This window comes from Dunckerocampus dactyliophorus, chromosome 17 (genome assembly GCF_027744805.1).
Source record: "Dunckerocampus dactyliophorus isolate RoL2022-P2 chromosome 17, RoL_Ddac_1.1, whole genome shotgun sequence".
Taxonomy (NCBI): Eukaryota; Metazoa; Chordata; class Actinopteri; order Syngnathiformes; family Syngnathidae; genus Dunckerocampus; species Dunckerocampus dactyliophorus.
In genome coordinates this window covers 4,149,667-4,168,147 of record NC_072835.1, presented here as the reverse complement: position 1 = coordinate 4,168,147, position 18,481 = coordinate 4,149,667, and the positions used below count along the sequence as shown (strand labels likewise).

The window sequence follows — 18,481 nt, the reverse complement described above, 5'->3', positions numbered from 1 at the left end:
TATCTGTTTGTCGTTCAAAATCTTTGTTGGCCAACGGGGCAGTTGCGATCGAGCCTCGTGAACTTCGCCTAGCAACAACTGGCCTTGCAAACAAATGACGTGCGCATGCATGTACCAGTCAAAGGCTTGGGGACGCTTGCTCAGACGACTGACTGAGAAAGTGTGTCCAAAGTTTTGACAATGCCTTACAATTTTAGCAGTTGCAAATCATTTTTATTGTTAAAAGCACACGTTAGGCCAAGCATTGGTACTGGCATCACGGGCTGAACTCCAAAATGCATACACAGCAAACGAAGCAGCGGGGTCAGGCAGAGAGAGAGAGCGAAACCACTAGAAAGTTGATAACAATCTGGTGATGTTTGGGATTTGATGCTGCAGTGGTTCCACATCAGGGCGCTGCGATAAAGGAAAGAAAGGTAGGGAGGGGAGAAGGGGGATGAGGGATCTTGAGGGATCCTGACGTTGACTCTCTAGTGGTAACATCGGCTCTCTTTAATGTACAAGTAAGAGTTGAATCGTGTTTATTTTTCCCCACTCCTTACGACCTCATGTTTTTAGTGCACTTTTTGCAGTGGGATTCACCTTCCCTGCCCACCGAGGAGTCCCTCCATCCCTAATCGCATACTTTGAGTACCGCTGGGACCTGCCCTTTTAGCAGTGCCAAGTCCACCCAGATTATTTTGTTCCACCAGCTGTGAAATAAGGCTGAGTCTCAAGTAAGGTTTACAATTTCATATTAAAAGGAGTTCGAGGAAAAGGCTTCTTGAGACGTCATCTGTACTTCTGTGAAGAAGGTGTCGGACGTGTAAGTGCTACCAGCACTTATTAGTTCGCTGACGAAGCTCTTCGGATGAGGAGCGAAACGTCCGACACCTTCTTCACAGAAGTACAGATGACGTCTCAAGAAGCCTTTTCCTCGATGGACAACTCCTGTATGACTGAGAGCCTACACAGACGCATTAAAAGGAGTTGATACAAGCGATTGCAATGCCAGCGCTGGAGAGAACGGTCAGCCCAGCAACCATGGTTTAGAGAGGTCCAAGCGATCTTGAAAGTGAAACGACGTTCCGCTTCCTCATAAGCCTGCTGTGGAGGTGGTCCCAATGATCAGGAAACTTCCTGTTAACTGTACGTTGGAGTATTGGTCTGGCCTGGTTTCAACCAATTTTGGCTAGGAGGGCTGGGCGTCTCAGCTAGGTGACAGAAGTGCAATGTGACAGATGAATTAAAAAGAACAGGGTGCCTTTGTTTCAAGTGAAAGGTCTTGTGATTGTGTTATCTCTCTGTTGCAGATAAGCACATGCATGTTGCAGTAGCCATCCAGAAAACAGTGAGAACATATTCCATTCCTAACAGTATCAGTAAAGTCTCTTCTTTCTGTCACACTCAGGTGTCAGCCCACGACCCCACTACCAATCCCAGACAGAACAATCTGGTGATGTTTCCTCCACCAGGCGGGCCTTGAAGGAAGTTGCCATCACAGATGAATGCGGTTATGGTTCCACATTAAAAGAAAATGCACTATTTTTGGAATTTTGCCCATCATCCACTATCCTTATGTGAGACATGTACACGTCTTTCTCATTTCTGTGCATTTTAAAACTATAAAAACAGGGAAAATGACGCAGCTAAGAATGCATGTAATGAGCAAAAAGTGCCAACAAAGATCCATTTACATAATGTGACCCGCATATTAGCCAAGCTACAGTGACATTGTTATTGTTATTGTTATTGATGGACTACTTTACTGGCGTAGTGACACCACACCGGCTACTACTACAGCTACAGTAGCTTCACCACACACTCACTCACAACGCCTCAGGCCACTACCGAAAGGTAACGCTACATATTGGAGCTGCCACCAATGCTGCTGTGTTTTTGTTTTTGTTTTTGAGCTTGGAAAGGTTAACGTTGGGTCCAGTGTTCATTTCTATGTTGCTATGTGAAATCAATGCGCCCAGGAAGGAAATTCTTCTAATGCTTAAAAGCACCAAAGCACGGCAAAACACTGTGAGTGTCACATGTTACCATGAATGCGCCTGTTACGAAATGGTCACAGTATGGACATGAAACCTTGGTGGAGGTTTTTGGAGGGGGTTTAATAGCCGTCTTTGGAGGCGGCATAGGTGTGTCCCATTTCGTGCATTAATTACCTGCCTCTTTTTAGATATTTTTTATACAGTATCTTTAGAGCGTACAGAAAAGAGAAAGACGTGTGTTCATGTCTTACAGAAGGACTGTGGATGATGAGCAAAATTCCAAAAAAGTGCACTTTTCCTTTAAGGCACCTGTAAGGAGTAATGCATCAGGGTGCTGCAATAAAGGAAGAGAAAGGGCAGCAGAGATCTAGAGGGATCTTGACAAGTTCTTGGTACCTAAGACTCCTTTTATTTAAATATATAAACAAAAGGCCTCTGCTATCCAACATTTACTGCGTAAGAGACAAATGTTAAAAGGCACGAGTGCACAACCTTTGGCCTTAATGAAATATCACAAGGAGAGCACCTGTAACCTCGTTCTGTTTATGAAGACACGAGTCATATTTGTTATTTTGCCGCTGACCCGTCTCCATCAGTTAGAAACACGTGCACGCCCTTATCAGTAGCCAAAAAAATAAACACTAATGAACAGCGGCTTGGACATGAAGGGCCACGAGATCATAACATTTGCTCTTTTGTTAAATATCACCCGCCACAGAGAGAAGTCAGCCAAACGAGGAGTTCAGTCACTGACACACCCTATGATTGTATCGTGGCCGACACTAGGGGGCATGTGTCTCACCCAGTCAGCTGTCGGGTTGGAGGCGTGGTTTTGTCGACCAGGCGTGTGTTGGCGCCAAAAGATACGTTTCTGCCTCTGATTCATTCATGCGGCTACAGTGTGTTTCTTTCGCATTTATACATTGGGTCATGTCGGGGTCACCAATGTGGCTGTTTTCGCCCAAAACCTTGTCGACAAAACCACGCCCCCAACCGGACATCCGACTAGGAGACAGACGTGCCCACTCGTGTGCGCCACAGTATCTCTCCCTGAGTCTAAATAATGATTGTGGTTAAATTAAATCATCATGGCAAGACTGAGGAGAGCGGACAGAGGGAAGGAAGACACTAAAGTGTGCGTGAGCAAGAAGAGAAAAGCAGCAGCAGCGTACACTCAGTTCCACTCTGTTGCCTAGCAACGCGCACTCGCCGCCTGTTCCCTTCCTTCCTCACTTGCTTGCTTGCTCGCTCGCTCGCTCTAGACGCATTATCTTCAGGCGTGACACGGAGCCATGTAAGAGTCAGGGATTTTAGAGAGCAGATGGAGGCCTGGAAATGCGGCCCTTTAAGTAGGGAAAATGCCGAAGAGTCATTTCGCTGTATTACATAGTCAAGCTGGTACATTAGCCTCAACTTTGGAAGTACTGTGGGGCTTTTGTTTAAGATTTTACAAGACATGTCGGTATCTTTAATGTTGCATCGTCGTGTTAGCTATCTCACCGTGTATTCTTCCTACTAACAAGCAGTGAATGGCATGCGTGTGGCCTATTTACCAACTAATAGGCTAGCTGCAGTACAGTATACTTATAGCACCGCGGCTGTGTACTGTAGTACCTTGGCCTTGCTGTGCACGTGATGATGGCTCCTGGCAGTGATCATAGTCAGCTGTCTCTGGATCCACTGCAACTCCATCTGAGAGTGTCTCAGCAGCTCCTCCACATTAGCACCGGATGTGTGATCCCGCATTATCACCTGGCACAATACACATAACGCCATCAGAAATAGACACACGTGTACACGTGAGTCATCGTGCAAAAGGCGTCATCACTAACAACCTGCAGCCACATACAGCAGTAATAATGTACTGTATATATACAGTACATTCAATTTATTATTGCATTGTAAGTGCATGCGTGTTGATGCATGTTGATTCAGGAGCTGTCTGCAATACTGGCAAGGTCCAGCAGAGGGCACTGTGGTGATTTTTTTTTTTTTGCAGAGCAATGATTCACTGACAAAATCTTGTATTTAGGTGACATGTCTAAAAACTAGAGGTGCACAGAATTATGACGTCATACCGATAAATATGATAACATTAAAAATAGCTCAGATAACCGATCATTTTTAAAAAAATGCTCCAAAAAGGTGAGATTACCCGTATTGCGCTCCTTTTTTCTCCTTCCTGTGACGTTAACAGCCTGTCGTAAGTTCCCCTGACATCCCTTGTAAACAAACATTCCCTTTGCGAGGAAGACATTTCGTGTGCTAGCTGTACCAAATGCTCCGTGATGAGGGGGAAAAAAACATTGGCACACAAAAAAACTTATCAGCCACCATTTACACCAGTGGCTCTCAACTGGTTTGGCTGCGGTACCCACCATCACCCCTCAATGACAAGTACTCTTCTCCAGCAGATATCTGCAACTGTGTGTCGGACAGACGGCACTTTAAGTCGCCACTCGATGTCCTTCGTCTCTCACTCAAGCTTGACAGTTGCCCAGAAACATGGCCTGCATGCTGTGATGGCGTAGCAACAGCGCACATAACAACATTCACAGACATTGGATCATTGAATTATTTTATTTATATTTAGACACGCGACCCACTTTTAAGTTCCAACCCACCAGTTGAGAATCACTGATTTACACTATGCAGTAACTACAAGTATATACAAACACCAACTCAAATAACTATGTACAAAAATAAATAAAATACTTAATAAAAACAAAATACAACTATATGCAAAACTATACAGTATATAAAAAGACTTATTTAATTGCCAAGGAAACAAACTTCTATAATTACCTGCCAATAAGTAGTCACGCAACACGTGTTTTTGCGGACTCGTCATGCAGGGGCACGGCCTTCGCTGTCTCGTGTACTGTAGGGGAAAAAATGGCATATTTAAATTATTACGCCATATGTTTGCCTAGCAACAAGCAGCCAGGCAAAAATGTGACCGGGACAAATCCAGTTGATCTACATTGCACTGTTGAATTAAACGTTTTGAAAGACAACCCAACAAGTAAAATACAGTAATGTAGTATTTGTAGTAGTATTTTACAACTAGGGCAGTAGAATATTCATTCATTTTATACTATGGAAAGGATGTCCAAAGTGTGGCTGGGGGGACAATTGTGGACCATGGCTGTTTTTTGTTTTAAGTAAAAAAAAAAAAATAATAATAAAAAAAAAAATTTACAAATCTGAATTAATTTTAGAAGAATAAACTCAAAATATTAGGAGAAAAAAATACATGTAATGTAATGAGAACAACAACTTAATATTATGAGGAAAAATCACTTCACTTTAGTGCCATAAAGTTGGAATATTAAGGAAAAAAGACACTATTTTTTTTAAAAGTCTGAATATGAGAAACAAACAAGACAATGAATAAATTGGTGTAATTTTTGGAAAAATAGGTTGCGGGGAAAGTTGTGTTACCAGAATCAAGACAAGCATGGGAATACATTTAGAATTACGAGAAGATAATTTACAAGAAGAAAGTTCAAATAACTGGAGAGAAAAAAAAACAGCAGAAGTGGAAAAAAAACAGCTGTATTTTTACAAGAATAAAATCACAATATGAACACTATGATGAAAAATGTTTTAGTAGCATTGAATTCAAATACTGAGGTTTTTTTCAGGTTGTATTATGAGAAACAAACAAAACAAAATAAAGTTGGAATATTTGGAAAATTAGGTTGGAGAAGAAGTAATAATATTATGGGAATAAAGTCATATTACAAAAAGTTGAAATATTTGGGGGGAAAAACAGCAGTGAAAATGGTTAAAAAAAAAAGTGAAGTTGATAGTAATAATAAGCTTTTTCACCTACGGTATATGACAAAGCTGAGATGCAGTTTTTTTCTTGGAATATATATCACTTCTTAGCATGTCTACATGTGTTGATGTACACAATATCAAAGTGGCAAAGTTGCATCCTTTCATTTCTCACTATGAGGCCCTCGCTGGAAAAAGTTTGGACCTGTCGTCAGGTCGTCTTTACAGCTAACTTCCGAGACTTAGCGCTTGAATTCACGTTGACCTCAAACAAACTGCGTACCGTAACATGTAGTACTTCCTATTTACTGCAAGCACAAATATCACAAAACACACGTCATATAGTCAGTCAACAAGAGCAGCTTTTCACTTACTGTCCAACGACGGCATCCTCTTACATGAAAACACACATAGCAGCATCTCGCACGTCATTCTGCAGGGATTGATGCTTTGCGCCAGTGCGCTCAGGGAGAGGCCGAGCTCCACTCCACACCGTTACATAACGGAGGATTACTTTCAACGCTAACACAATTTCAATTATATTTATCTACCGCTTGCCAAATCCCTCTTTATGTCATCCTGCTTTGTGGGAGATTTGCTTGAAGATACAACATGTGTGAGACCCACGGGAGAAGAGAAACACACGGACGAGGGAAGGAACATTTGTTGGTCGTTAAAGAACTCATGAACATTAGTCTTAAGATGTCCTGCTATCAACAGCAGCGCCGCACTTTGGAAAGCTGCACGCTTCTATGTGGAACAAACATCAGTCAAGTGTAGAGAATGAAACTCTGGACTAAGAAGGTTCAATGAAATTATAAACTGGGCACACGCATCACGTCGTCAATGTTATTGGACCCTAACCCATGACCCTAAACCAGGGGTGTCCAAAGTGCAGCCTGAGGCATGTTCTAAAAATAACATTTTACTAAAAAAAATAGCAAAAATGAAAAAATGATTATGCAAGATTAAAGTGAAAATATTAAAAGAAAAAAATGGAATCTAACAAGAAAAGTCATAATTTTCCGAGAATAATCTCATAATATTATGAGGAAAAATAACGTAAGCATAGTGTACACTCCCCAACTAACGAACACAATTGGTTCCAGATGACCATTCTTATGTCTAATTGTTCTTAAGTAGGGTAAAAGGTAATATTAGCAATGATATAGGTACTACATGTACGTGTATACATATACAGTATATGTGTATGTATGTAAATATGAGTTTGGATGCAGTAGTAATATTAAACAAGGATAATTAATGAAAAATCAATAAAAATGATATAATAATACGTAATGATAAATGTTATTTACCTTTGAAGAAGTGGTCGAGCATACGTCGTTGTGGAGGAGTTGGAGATATTGAAAAAAAGGACAAGTCGTCGTCGTTAGACTCTTCTAAAAGAGGTAGTGTTCTGTGGGTGGTGTAGAATTAAGCAGGCCTATTAACGCTTCATAAACTTTAATCACACGCTCTGTCCGGGTTGTACAATTTAGCTTTCCATTTAGCTTTACACTGTATCTCCCCAGCATCTAACTCTTCCTCTGTTGGTCTTATTAGCTCTAAGGCTGCATTAGCAGTGTCACAGTGCCCTCTACTGGTCAAGCATGTACAGTAGCAGTATAAATACTGATTGGGCGACTGACTACAAGGCAAAATAAAATAAACTATAGACCAGTCGGCTTGTGTTCGTATCCACGAGTGTTCGCTAGTCGGGTGTTCGTAAGTTGGGGACCTAGTGTATATATTAAGAATTTTTTTTTGGCGTAAAATGAGAAACAAGAAAATACAGCTGTAATTTTGGGAAAATTAGGTTGTGCAAAAAGTTGTAATGTTAAAAGAATAAAGTCAAAATATTATAGGAATAAAGTCATAATTACAAAAAGAAAAATGACAAAGTTGAAATTGTTGGAATTGTTGGAAAAAACCAGCTGTCATTAAAATCTAAACTAAGAGAAAAAAAGTGACAGCCTAACGAGGGGGGGGGGGGATTAAGTTGTACTATGGGAAAATAAAGTTGTACATTTTTGGGAAATTAGGTTGGGGGAAATGTTATAATATTGAAATAAAGTCAAAATATGTCACACTATAAAAATATTAATAATATAAAAGAAAATGTATAAAGATTATTTATTATTAAGAAAATTGAAATATTTGGAAAAATAAATAAAAAACAGCTAAAATGGGGGAGGGGGGAGGAGTTGATACTTTGTTTTTTCACCTATATGACAAAGCTGACAGTTTTTTTCTTGAAATATATACTAGCTTATCTACATGTGTTGTTTGACAAAATATCAAAGTGACCCTTGAACCCTTCCATTTTTCAATATGTGACACTCTGGAAAAAGGTTTGGACACCCCTACCCCAGTGCACATTGCAATGCTAATATTGTATAGAATATAGATACAATTGCATGCTTACCCTTCTGGAGCTGCCTTATCATGATGGTCCTGGAGCCTCACCTTCTTCATACTGGCACGGCCATCTTGCTTGTACAAAACCAACGTTTATTATTTTAAAAAGTAAACACGTTGCCGTGCTGCTCTACCAGCACATGAGGACTGAATGTGTGCCTCAGCAGAGTTTTTGGAAAGCGTCGCCCCGATGACTTGCTCTTTTTGATACCCGAAGTCGGAATTTTCTCCCACATGACAGTGTTCTTCTAGCCAAAGGCCGCCCGCTGTGTGTCCATATGGCACACTTAACAAGAAGAAGAAACACAAGATGGGGAGGGGGGGAGGGGGCATTTGAGACTATGAAAGCGACCCAGGGAGGCATGCTATGCTTGTTAGCATGATGAAAACACTTGACAGCTCATGACTTGTGTTTGTTTGTGGGCATGTTCTCACACTTTAGCTGATAGTTTGTCCTTTCAATTGTGTTTAATGGGGTAGGTCATGATAGAAACATCACATTTGTGTACAAAAAAAGGAAAGTTTTACTGATATCGAACGCATCAATAAGTCTACAGACAAAGCTTTGGGTCCTTCTGGACTCAAGTTCACCCGGTGTTGCGGCGGTAGGACCCCCACATGTTGGACTGATGCGACACGTTGTCACTCCAGACAGAAGTGCTGCCCCATCACATCCTTGCCCGCTTTCAGCAGCAGCCGCGTGGCAGTTTCAAACTCCAGCGGCACGCTCTTGGTGGACTTCTGCTTCAAGTCTCTCTCCATCAGCTGAACGGACAGACCACGGGGGGGTCAACACGGTAGCACAAACATTTCAAATGAGAAATTCCCCGCCCTACCCCTGCGCACTGTTGCCTCTCCATCCTTGTGCACGTGAAAAAGACGCTCACATCTTCTTCCGCTGTGGAACACACGTAAACAAGATGGCAACGGCGCGCCGTCGCGAACGAAGATGTAGTGTCATCATCACATGCACAAGAATGGAGAGGCAACAGTGCGCAGGGACACGGCGGGAGACAAATAGAACGCCAAGCGATTTGTGAGGTCTGATTTTTTAGAGGCATTTTGGTGATGCAAAGGAATTACTCTTTTGAACGCATATTGTTTTGAGAAGACAAACTCTTTACTTAAATGGCCCCAGCAACTAAGCAGAACTACGTTCCTCGTCACAGAAATCCGACAAGAACTGGACCCGCGGCACCAAGTGGGGGGGTAAGTCACTGTTTACTAAACTGATGAAAGGGATGTCATACGACTTCACGTCAAAAAATCCGAACTATCCCTTTAAATACTCTTGAGAAATTTAATTTTACTGCTTTTGATACGGTGTACTCTCATTATTATGCCATACAGTATTTTATCATTATCATATTATCAGCTTTTTCTAATTGTGCCTTTTGCTACATTTTTTTTTTTTTATCATTTGGCAGTTTTTTTTTTTTTTAATTTTCTTTTGTTTGTGCACTGATGTGATCATAAAATTTTTGTAAATGTTCTCCCGATCGACCGGCAAAGTCCCAAAGACCGACTAGTAGCTCACGATCGACGGGTTGGCGACCCCCGGCTTATACTGTATTTGTATTTTAGTTCGTTTAGCCATTTATATGCTTGAAGATGCTTAATTAGCATAATAGGCGGTAATCAACCATGAAACAGCAATCATGTATTACTTAATTTATTATTATTGAAAAATCGGAATAGAGTCAAGGCGCGATATTAGAACCGCGACGTAGCGAGGGACGGCTGTACATAGAAATGATCGGAGACGTTTTGGAAGCGTCACATCACCTCATGTGTCGTCGTCTCCAACAGCTCACTGATGTCATCCTCCTGCTCTGACAGCGGCTTGTTGATCAACATGGCGGTTTTGGCCACATCTGGATGGTAATGCCTCTGCAGCGTCTGCAGGAAAAACAATATCGAGCTATTAGATTTAATGTCTTGATGTTCCTTTTTGTTTTTGAGGTGTGGCCTTCCCGACCTTAATTTCCCACAGGCTGCTCTCGGAGGCACAACAGTGAGCAGGGTCTTCTTCATCCATAAGGTAAGGGTCTTTCAAAGGCTCTGTTATTGTGGGAAAATACGCACTTATATGCTGTTTCTTTCCAGACATCAAACGAATCCGTCCACTGTGTTACCTTCGCCTGAGCTCGGCTTGTGAATGAGGACCCGGCATGACGGGTGGCGGCGGATGAGGTTGTAGATGAAGGGCAACACGATGAGGAGCGCGGTGGGTGGGGCTGTGAGGGCCAAGCGGGCCAGACGTTTGGCAAAGGCGGCCACGAGGTACAGCGGCAGGTGACTGCCAGTTCAAACACACAAAGTCACGTATATTTTCCATGTATTCAGTTTTCATCATAACGGGATTACCTGGAACTCAGGAAGATATTGGCTAAGTGGAAAAAGCGCGCTCTGTACTTCACGTGGAAGACGGACGGGTCCAGCAGATTATACAGTTTCTTGTAGAAGTCCGGATAATCTCTGAAATAAAGCAAAGAGTAATTGAGGTGGGATTCACCACAAGGTCACAATTCAGTGGAACCCGCTTACCTCGATACCCCTGGTACTGGCTAACATAGACATAGGCGGTTGTCGGCATGACTGAAAACGAAACTATCCATTGCTTGCCCGTTTATGTGCTTGAACCTTGCTCAGACCGCGAGTTTCACTAACTCACGTGTTGCCAAAGACCCCAGTTTCACTGACTCACAGGTGTTCGACAAAGATTGAACTTTCACTGACTCACGGATGCTCCACGAAGACTCATGTTTTACTGACTCGTGGATGCTTAACGAAGACTCGAGTTTCACTGACTCACGTGTTGACAAAGACCCCAGTTTCACTGACTCACGGGTACTTGACAAAGACTCAACTTTCACTGACTCACGAATGCTCAACAAAGATTTGACTTTCACTTACTCACAGGTGTGTGACAATGATTCCAGTTTCACTGACTGACATGCTGACATCGAGTTTCACCGACTCACAGGTACACGAGACAAACTGACTCACGAGTGCTTGACGAAGACTTATGTTTCACTGACTCACGGATGCTCAACGAAGACTCGAGTTTCACTGAATCACAAAGGTTCGAAGATTTGAGTTTCACTGACTCATGGAAGCTCCACGAAGACTCGAATTTCACTGACTCACAAGTGCTGGACGAAGACTTACGTTTCACTGACTCACAAGTAGTCAACAAAGACTCGAGTTTCACTGACTCACAGGGGTTCAAGAAAGATTTGAGTTTCACTGACTCACGGATGCTCGACAAAGACTTCAATTTCACCAACTCATGAATAGAATGACGCCGACTCAAGTTTCACTGTGTTGACGAAGAATTCACCAATTCACGGATGCTCAACAAAGACTCGAGTTACAATGACTTGCAAGTTGACACGCTGGTTTCACTGACTCACCAGTGCTTGACGAAAACTCGAGTTTCACTGACTCACGAGTGCTTGACGGAGACTCGAGTTTCACTGACTCGTGGATGCTCGACAAAGACTCGAGTTTCACTGCCTCACGGGTTGACAAAGACTGGAGTTTTACTGACTCACTCGTACTTGACATTGACTCAAGTTTCACTGACTCACGGATTCTCAGCCAAGACTCAAGTTTTAATGACTCATGGGTTGACAAAGATGAGTTTCACTGACTCGGGAATGGTCTATAAAGACTCCAGTTTCACGGCCTCATGGGAGATTCACAACTTTCCTGCCTAGCAGGGATATTGTTGTGGTTTCATGCTGCTTAGTGATAATCAAGAAGATGGCAATATAACACATGTCGACATACACGGTCCTATTTTTCATAGAAATGACCCATTTAGGTCTTGAATTTTAAGCTGACAAATACTGTCAACTACGTATGTCGATGCCAACTTAACTTTATCGTAATAAGAAGAACACGGTGGACCGGGTCTTGACGAGTTGGTCGACTTAGACCGGTTGTCGCCATTAGCGGGTTCCACTGCCTCGTGCCTAAGGTACTCACAGGTTGTGTTGATGTATGAGGACAAAAAGTCCATTCAGGGCCAACAGGCTGATGGCGCCACCTATTCAAAATAGACATAGTTTGTGTTGTTGTACGATGTCCTTACACACATGGAAAAGGTTTGCTTAAACACGCCACCATAAACCTACCAACATCGTATGCCGCGGTTAAGAAGTCAATCATGAGTGTAGGTGTGCTCATGTGGGGCAAAATGGAGTCGTGGAGGATGACCAGGATCTTTTTGTACATACTCCTCGGCAACTGGACGTAAGAAAGTGATGAGATAAACACACACACACACACACACACACACACACAAGACTGTGCTGTATTTATACACATATTACACCACCTTAAACTTGAGGAAACCAAGCCACATCCTCTCGAAGGTTCTCTTGTGTTCCTGCGAGGAGAAAAAAAACACAACTGAAACGACATACCACCAGTGATGTTGTAACACAAGAAGTGTCTACGTACAATTAGCTTGGCAGCTTTCCAGTCTTCGTGTTTAGCTGGAACAAGGGCACACGGAGATCATTATCATCGCAATCGTGATTAACTTATGAGAGTCTCACCTTCCTGTTTGACCATGAAGTTGGAGAGCTCCGCCTCCTCCATTGGCATGCTGATGTTGCACATGAGGGTGCACACGTTGTTCTGATACACAGGCATCGCTTCCTGAGAAGAACAACTGTAGTACTGCAGTATGATGCTAAACATTATACGATGGGACAAATCAACTGCAACTTACCCCTTTGCTTTTGCCAATGTTCTCCCGGATGGAGCTCATGACATAATAGCGTACATCCTCCTTCACCAGGAACTCCTGGAACCTGGAGATCAACAGAGACTTGTCCGTGGTTCGGGAAAGGAGTCCATCCACCACCGCCTGCCCGAGACACATAAGATTTTTACTGCTCCAAACCATAAAAGTGTCGAGCTGCAGCGATTAACCACTGAAAATACCTGCAGGAGTTCCCTGGGGAAACTATAATGCTCACTCCAGTCCAAGTCCTGCAGAGGATGCCGTCCTTGTCCCGCTGCAAACTTCATTAAGCAGCACAGGGATGCTTCCTGTGTTTGGATGAGACAATAGTCCATTTGATTTAGTTCTCTTCGTTCCTCCCCATTCAAACTTACCTGGACCTCATGAAGCTCATGGCCAAGGTGTTCAAGCAGCATTTCCATGCAGTCGTTGTAACGGTGTCTCATGAAAATGTGATATTTGTCTTCTGCACTGTATGGACCTAAATAGGGGATGCCCACAAACATATCTCCACGTTTATTAGCGGTGGTGATTGGAACATGACTGAAATGTCTGGATGCAAATGTGGAACTGACCGCTCAGGGCCTCCTCTTCGTCTGGCAGTTTGCCCTTGTATAGTTTTTTCCTCTCCAACAGTGTACAAAACAAATCGCTGCACGCATCGACAGCCCCGACAACATCTTTCTCCTTTTCTGACTGCAAAAAGACAAACACATCTCCATTAGGTTCATTTACTAGCCAAATGCTAGTGCTCGCTCAAACGTAACAGCGTCATAAAGTTACCTGGAGAAGTTCAAATATGTCGAAAACGTCATTGGCGTTTTTCTTGCTCTGAAGTATGCCCACGACTTTGCAGTTTAAGTCTAGTTTAGCTGTTTTTACGGGTGGTTCTGTGGGATTTCCAGGCTTCACGTTGCGTTTCTCGGTGGGCGCCATGATTGAAGTCCTTAGTTTTCTTCTGTTCGTCAGTCTAGAGGCGTACCGAGTACGTACCGCCTCCTTCAGCCCGTTCTTGTTACTGCAAGTTTCCATGGTTGAAGTGGACGACGGGTTTTCTTCTTCTATTGACTATATATAACGTGACACTGCTGCCCCCCACAGGTCATTTGTAGAACTGAAATGAACGTTTTGTAGTCCCAGTTAAAAAAGGGGTTTTTGAAGCCGCTAAAAAGGTTGTATTTCTTTCATACTGATAAACAGGCAAATAAATGCCACAGATTTACTCATGAAAAGAAAAGATTTTATTGTTTTGATCTGTGCAATAATTTTTGTCATCTGTAATAAAAACCACTTTTTCCGCCCCTGAAAAATTATAAGCAATTTTAAATCAGTTGTTTTCATGTAAAAAAAAAAAAAAGAAGTCACCATGTCTTCTCAATCAGAGTCATTTGCATCATCTGCATCCACCTGGAAGTAAAAAAGAAGCTACATTATTAAGAATAAATGCATCATCCTTATTATTTAGTGACTTCCTAGCTACCTGTGTGTGCTCCTTGTTCTGTGTTTCAGTGGCTGTGCCGTGAAAGTCATGTATGGGCAGTGTGGCCATCCAGCTGAGCATGGAGCCCTCCTGACACTCCGTCTCCACAATGGTGGGATAGATGTGAGCCTCCTTGAAGGCCTTTATGGCTTCCTCCTCCCTGTCCCATTCCAAGCGCTCGTGCAGGCCATCCCCGCCAAAGCGCTTGTTGTACCTGTCGAAGTGGACTCTCTCCAGGACCAAGCCAAGTCCCGGCGCTTTGGGCACATCCACCTTCTCCTGCCCCCAGCTCCGCTCCATGACATCGTCCTGCGCGTATCCTTTAATAACGGCAATGACCAGGCCGATCATCTTGCGGATTTGGTGCATCATGAAGCTCTGGCCTTGCACCTTGATGATGGCGAATTCGGCATCACTGAGGACAAAAGGCTCTCCGCAGGACATGTCCATGATGTAACGCCGAGCGCTGGGGTCACTCGGCGCCTTCTGAGATGTGAAGTTGTGGAAGTTATGGGTTCCTTTGTAGCGCGCAAATAGAAGGTTGACTCGCCGAAGCGTTTCCGGATCCAGGCGGAAGGCCGACGCTTTAGCCGTGTCATAGTCTTTAGGGGAAAAGGCCACTGTTGGGAGCATGTAGGAGTAAGTGCGAGCGTCACATTTGTTTTTCGAGTTGAAGCCTTGGGTCACTCGCTTCAGACCTGCAGGTCAAATGAACCCAGACACTATAATTAATATTGTATACAGACATTAGCAACACAACATAAGGAACAAATCAGTCTCACCAAGGATTCTGATTTGAGGTGGAAGATGATTGTTGATTTTTTCAACGATGTGGTCAATCAGCCGCACCTTAAGAGACACCACTTGGCCGGCCGCAGACACCCCCTAAAAAGGTATGTCCTGACAGATGAGTACTTCTGCTGCAGCCATGTCTCCGAGCACAAACCCACCATACCTTATCAGTCCGTGCACATCTTTGGAAAGACATCTTCTTCATCTCATCGCCATGGTTTTCAGGAATGCAGCCAGAATTAACAAGAGCTGCGACAAGATCATCTTCTATTGTCCTGAATTGAGTAGTTCCAGGATTTCTCTTAAAAAAAAAAAAGGCATAGAATTAAGTAAACAAAGATGAAGCAGTGCGCCGAGTGTTGTTGTATACTGTACCTGCATGCCATAGTATCCCTTCCCACAGTATGCCATGAGGAGGACCACTTTCTTTTTGGGGTATCGCTTTTCGTCCTCAGCGTGTTCTCCCTCTGTTTTGAGTCTTTTGTTGGCTTGAACCACCTCATTTTCCTCTTTGGATCTTTTCAATGGATTGTCAGCCGGTTCCCTTGGAGATGCCTCGCTCATATTGCAAAGCAGTGTGTTAAAAAGACCACCTGTGATAAGGATACATGTAACTGTTTGGAGCGCTCAGACGAATTAACATCATTTTCGGTATAAAAAAAAACGTACCGTTCGCTGCTAATGTCCGTCTGCTGCTAACCAAGGCGCTCAATGGCAGTCTGGATATCAACATGTCCCCTTAGGCCATCTGAAGGGGACGAGAAGTTGCGGCTACAAGTGATGCTAGCACGGAATAGCACAATATATCGCAATAAGACCAACCTAAACAAGGATGTGAACAAAACTCTTGTCAAGCAAGAAAAAGTATCCCTTTAACTCAAAATCCACTCTGTACAATCTTAAAGAACATACAAATGTTGTGTGCGTGTCGTTGAATTGATGCTACCATCCACGCACATGGAGAATGGTGTCAGGTTTGACCCCAGATATGTAAATATCGCGAGACCGCTTTGCTATCGCGTGACTTATTTTTTTATTATAGATAGACGCGCATCGAGCGCTGAGCCGTACGTCAACGTTGCTGCCATATTGGATGAGTGAAGGCTGCGCTGTAAATGAATACAAGTAAATGTACTTACTTTCATAAAGCGCCTTTCTACAAAGAAATTTAAGTAAATTCCTTTCGTTTGTACATCCACACACGCACTAATATACTCGGGAAAAAATTACGCATCTTTAATATTTCCTCTTTATGCTACTAAAGTGACTAAAGTGAATTCCTCAAAATATCAAGCTTATTCTTGTAAATTTTTTATTTTTTTTGGTTACAACTTGGATGGATGGATGCATATTAAGAGACAACTTAATATCCATCCATCCATCCATTTTCTATGCCGCTTATCCTCATTAGGGTCACGGGGGCATGCTGGAGCCTATCCCAGCTTGACTTTATTCTTGTGTAATTACAACTGATTTTTCCATTTCTGCTGTTGCTTTTTTTATTTCCAAATATTTCAACTTTGTTATAAATTTTCTTACAATATTATGACTTTATTCCCACACTACTTTGAATTTATTTTCATAACATTTGGACTTTATTCCCATAATAATAATATTATAACCTCTGATGTAAAACAACAAAAAAAGTTATATTTCCTCATAATATTACGTTATTTTCCTAAAACTACGACTTTTTCTTCTTAGATTACAATTTTTTTCTCTTAATATTAATCACTTTATTCTTGTAAAATTACTGCTGATTTTTCCTTTTTTTTCTAGTTTTCTTGTTGAATGATATTTTTAGAATTTGTGCCACGGGTCAATAAAAAACTAACCGCGGCCTGCACTTTGGACACCCCTGCACTAAAGGAAATTAAGAAAAAACAAATTGTGTTAGTCCGTAGACCAAGCAGAGGGAAAAATTATGGAATGACTAAATCCTGAGGAAAGAATTATGGAATTAGGGAACACTTTAACACAGCAATACTTTGTTGCACCACCTCTGGCTTTTATAACATCTTGCAGTCTCTGAGGCATGGACTTGAATGATTGCTGTTGCCAGATCAGCTTTGCAGGTTGGAGCCTTCTCATGGACAATTTTCTTCAACTTCCACCACCAATCTTTTATTCATTTGAGATCCAGACTATTTTCAGGCTATGACATTGACTTTATGTGTCTTTTTTTACTCTATGGCAAGATGCATTATCCTCTTGAAAAATGATTTTAAACTTGTGCATTTAGTGAAGATGTAATGACAGCCATCTCCCCAGTGCCTTTACCTGACATGCAGCCCCATTTCATCAATGGCTTTGGAAATTAGCATGTTTTCTTCAAAAGTTCCAGCATCATCACCTCGCCCAAGGCTGATTCTCGATTCATCACTGAATATGACTTTCATCCACTCGTCCACAGTCTTTTTTTTTATCACAGTGTATGAGCTGTTACAGGCCAAGCCTGGCACTTTAAGAAGAATTGCATTGTGGGAAGTTGAGTGTCTCTCTCTTCCCTCTCTCGTCTGTCTGCACCGCCCATTGTTTTCTGCGTCCTGTAGATCTGAGCCGTATCTCCGGTGTCATAGCTAGCTACTGTAGCTTGCTTGCTAGCTTGTAAATGAATCTTCTGTTCGAAGGAGGAGGACTGCAGCAATATGTTTTAACAAGGACACAAAAGCGCCACAGTGCAGCGGAACGGCGCCAGGACAAAAAGGCACATCCACGGGAGTGACATACACGCGAGTGACTTAATAAATTTGTGTGTCCACCTGTAAGTTGATCATTAAAATTAAAGAAAGGGATTGTCTTTTTTGAGAATGTTTAAACAAGAGAGAAATGTGAGGAAATGTCCATGCCTGTCTGAGAAAAGTGTATAAAGTGTATGGTGAGGGGTGTGGCAGCCTTAAAACATATATAATCATTGTAAAGAAAAAGAAAAAGAGAAGTTGGCTACTTTCACTTATTGCGGGTATTTTGGGAAACTATCCCCCGCGATAAATGAGGGAACACTGTACCACAATTTTTTTCTGAATTACTTTCAGTGTTTCTTAAAGCCAAAAAGTTGCCATTTCAAACGACTTTAGTTTTGTGTCATGTCTGTGATCTCCTTTTTTTCCCTACAAAATTAAACAACTGAATGAACATCCTACGAGACTGGAAATTCCATCATTTTTTGCCAGGGGTTGTACATGCAGGATATATAAGTATAGTGATAGTTTCCATCTTGGTGAGGAATATTCTTCCCAGAATGGATAAATCTCTTTGTGTCCAATGAAT

The 18,481-nt window shown here is 42.3% G+C and overlaps 3 protein-coding genes across 6 annotated transcripts in view; all 3 read right to left on the bottom strand.

The window, feature by feature from the left end:
• Positions 1 to 6,212, bottom strand: part of rimbp2a (RIMS binding protein 2a) — a 91,417-nt gene extending 85,205 nt beyond the window's left edge. The window contains exons 1-3 of the mRNA XM_054756354.1: positions 6,137 to 6,212; positions 4,785 to 4,860; positions 3,594 to 3,731 (exon numbers count right to left, since the gene is read on the bottom strand). Of these exons, the coding sequence (XP_054612329.1) occupies positions 3,594 to 3,725 (132 nt within the window). The 5' untranslated portion in view covers positions 3,726 to 3,731; positions 4,785 to 4,860; positions 6,137 to 6,212. The remainder of the gene's footprint in view (positions 1 to 3,593; positions 3,732 to 4,784; positions 4,861 to 6,136) is intronic.
• A 1,861-nt stretch (positions 6,213 to 8,073) lies between these two features.
• On the bottom strand, positions 8,074 to 14,145 carry noc4l (nucleolar complex associated 4 homolog). Its single transcript, XM_054756355.1, has 15 exons — positions 13,723 to 14,145; positions 13,515 to 13,635; positions 13,314 to 13,420; positions 13,140 to 13,247; positions 12,925 to 13,062; positions 12,749 to 12,851; positions 12,651 to 12,685; positions 12,526 to 12,576; positions 12,323 to 12,434; positions 12,174 to 12,234; positions 10,548 to 10,658; positions 10,316 to 10,479; positions 10,159 to 10,241; positions 9,966 to 10,079; positions 8,074 to 8,945 (listed from the first exon to the last, which is right to left on the bottom strand). The coding sequence occupies exons 1-15, from the start codon at positions 13,969 to 13,971 to the stop codon at positions 8,823 to 8,825; spliced, it is 1,680 nt and encodes a 559-aa protein (XP_054612330.1). The 5' UTR covers positions 13,972 to 14,145; the 3' UTR covers positions 8,074 to 8,822.
• Positions 14,146 to 14,171: 26 nt separating this feature from the next.
• On the bottom strand, positions 14,172 to 16,189 carry pus1 (pseudouridine synthase 1). Of its 4 annotated transcripts, none has more exons than XM_054756359.1 (7): positions 16,124 to 16,189; positions 15,881 to 15,959; positions 15,587 to 15,804; positions 15,375 to 15,512; positions 15,202 to 15,304; positions 14,420 to 15,117; positions 14,172 to 14,346 (listed from the first exon to the last, which is right to left on the bottom strand). In XM_054756359.1, exons 2-7 carry the CDS (start codon positions 15,942 to 15,944, stop codon positions 14,314 to 14,316), a joined length of 1,254 nt encoding a protein of 417 aa, XP_054612334.1. In that variant the 5' UTR covers positions 15,945 to 15,959; positions 16,124 to 16,189; the 3' UTR covers positions 14,172 to 14,313. The 4 variants fall into 4 exon arrangements, with proteins under 4 accessions (XP_054612334.1, XP_054612333.1, XP_054612335.1 ...); XM_054756358.1 differs by having other exon boundaries at positions 16,034 to 16,186; XM_054756360.1 differs by having other exon boundaries at positions 16,169 to 16,186.
• Between the last annotated feature and the right edge of the window lie 2,292 nt (positions 16,190 to 18,481).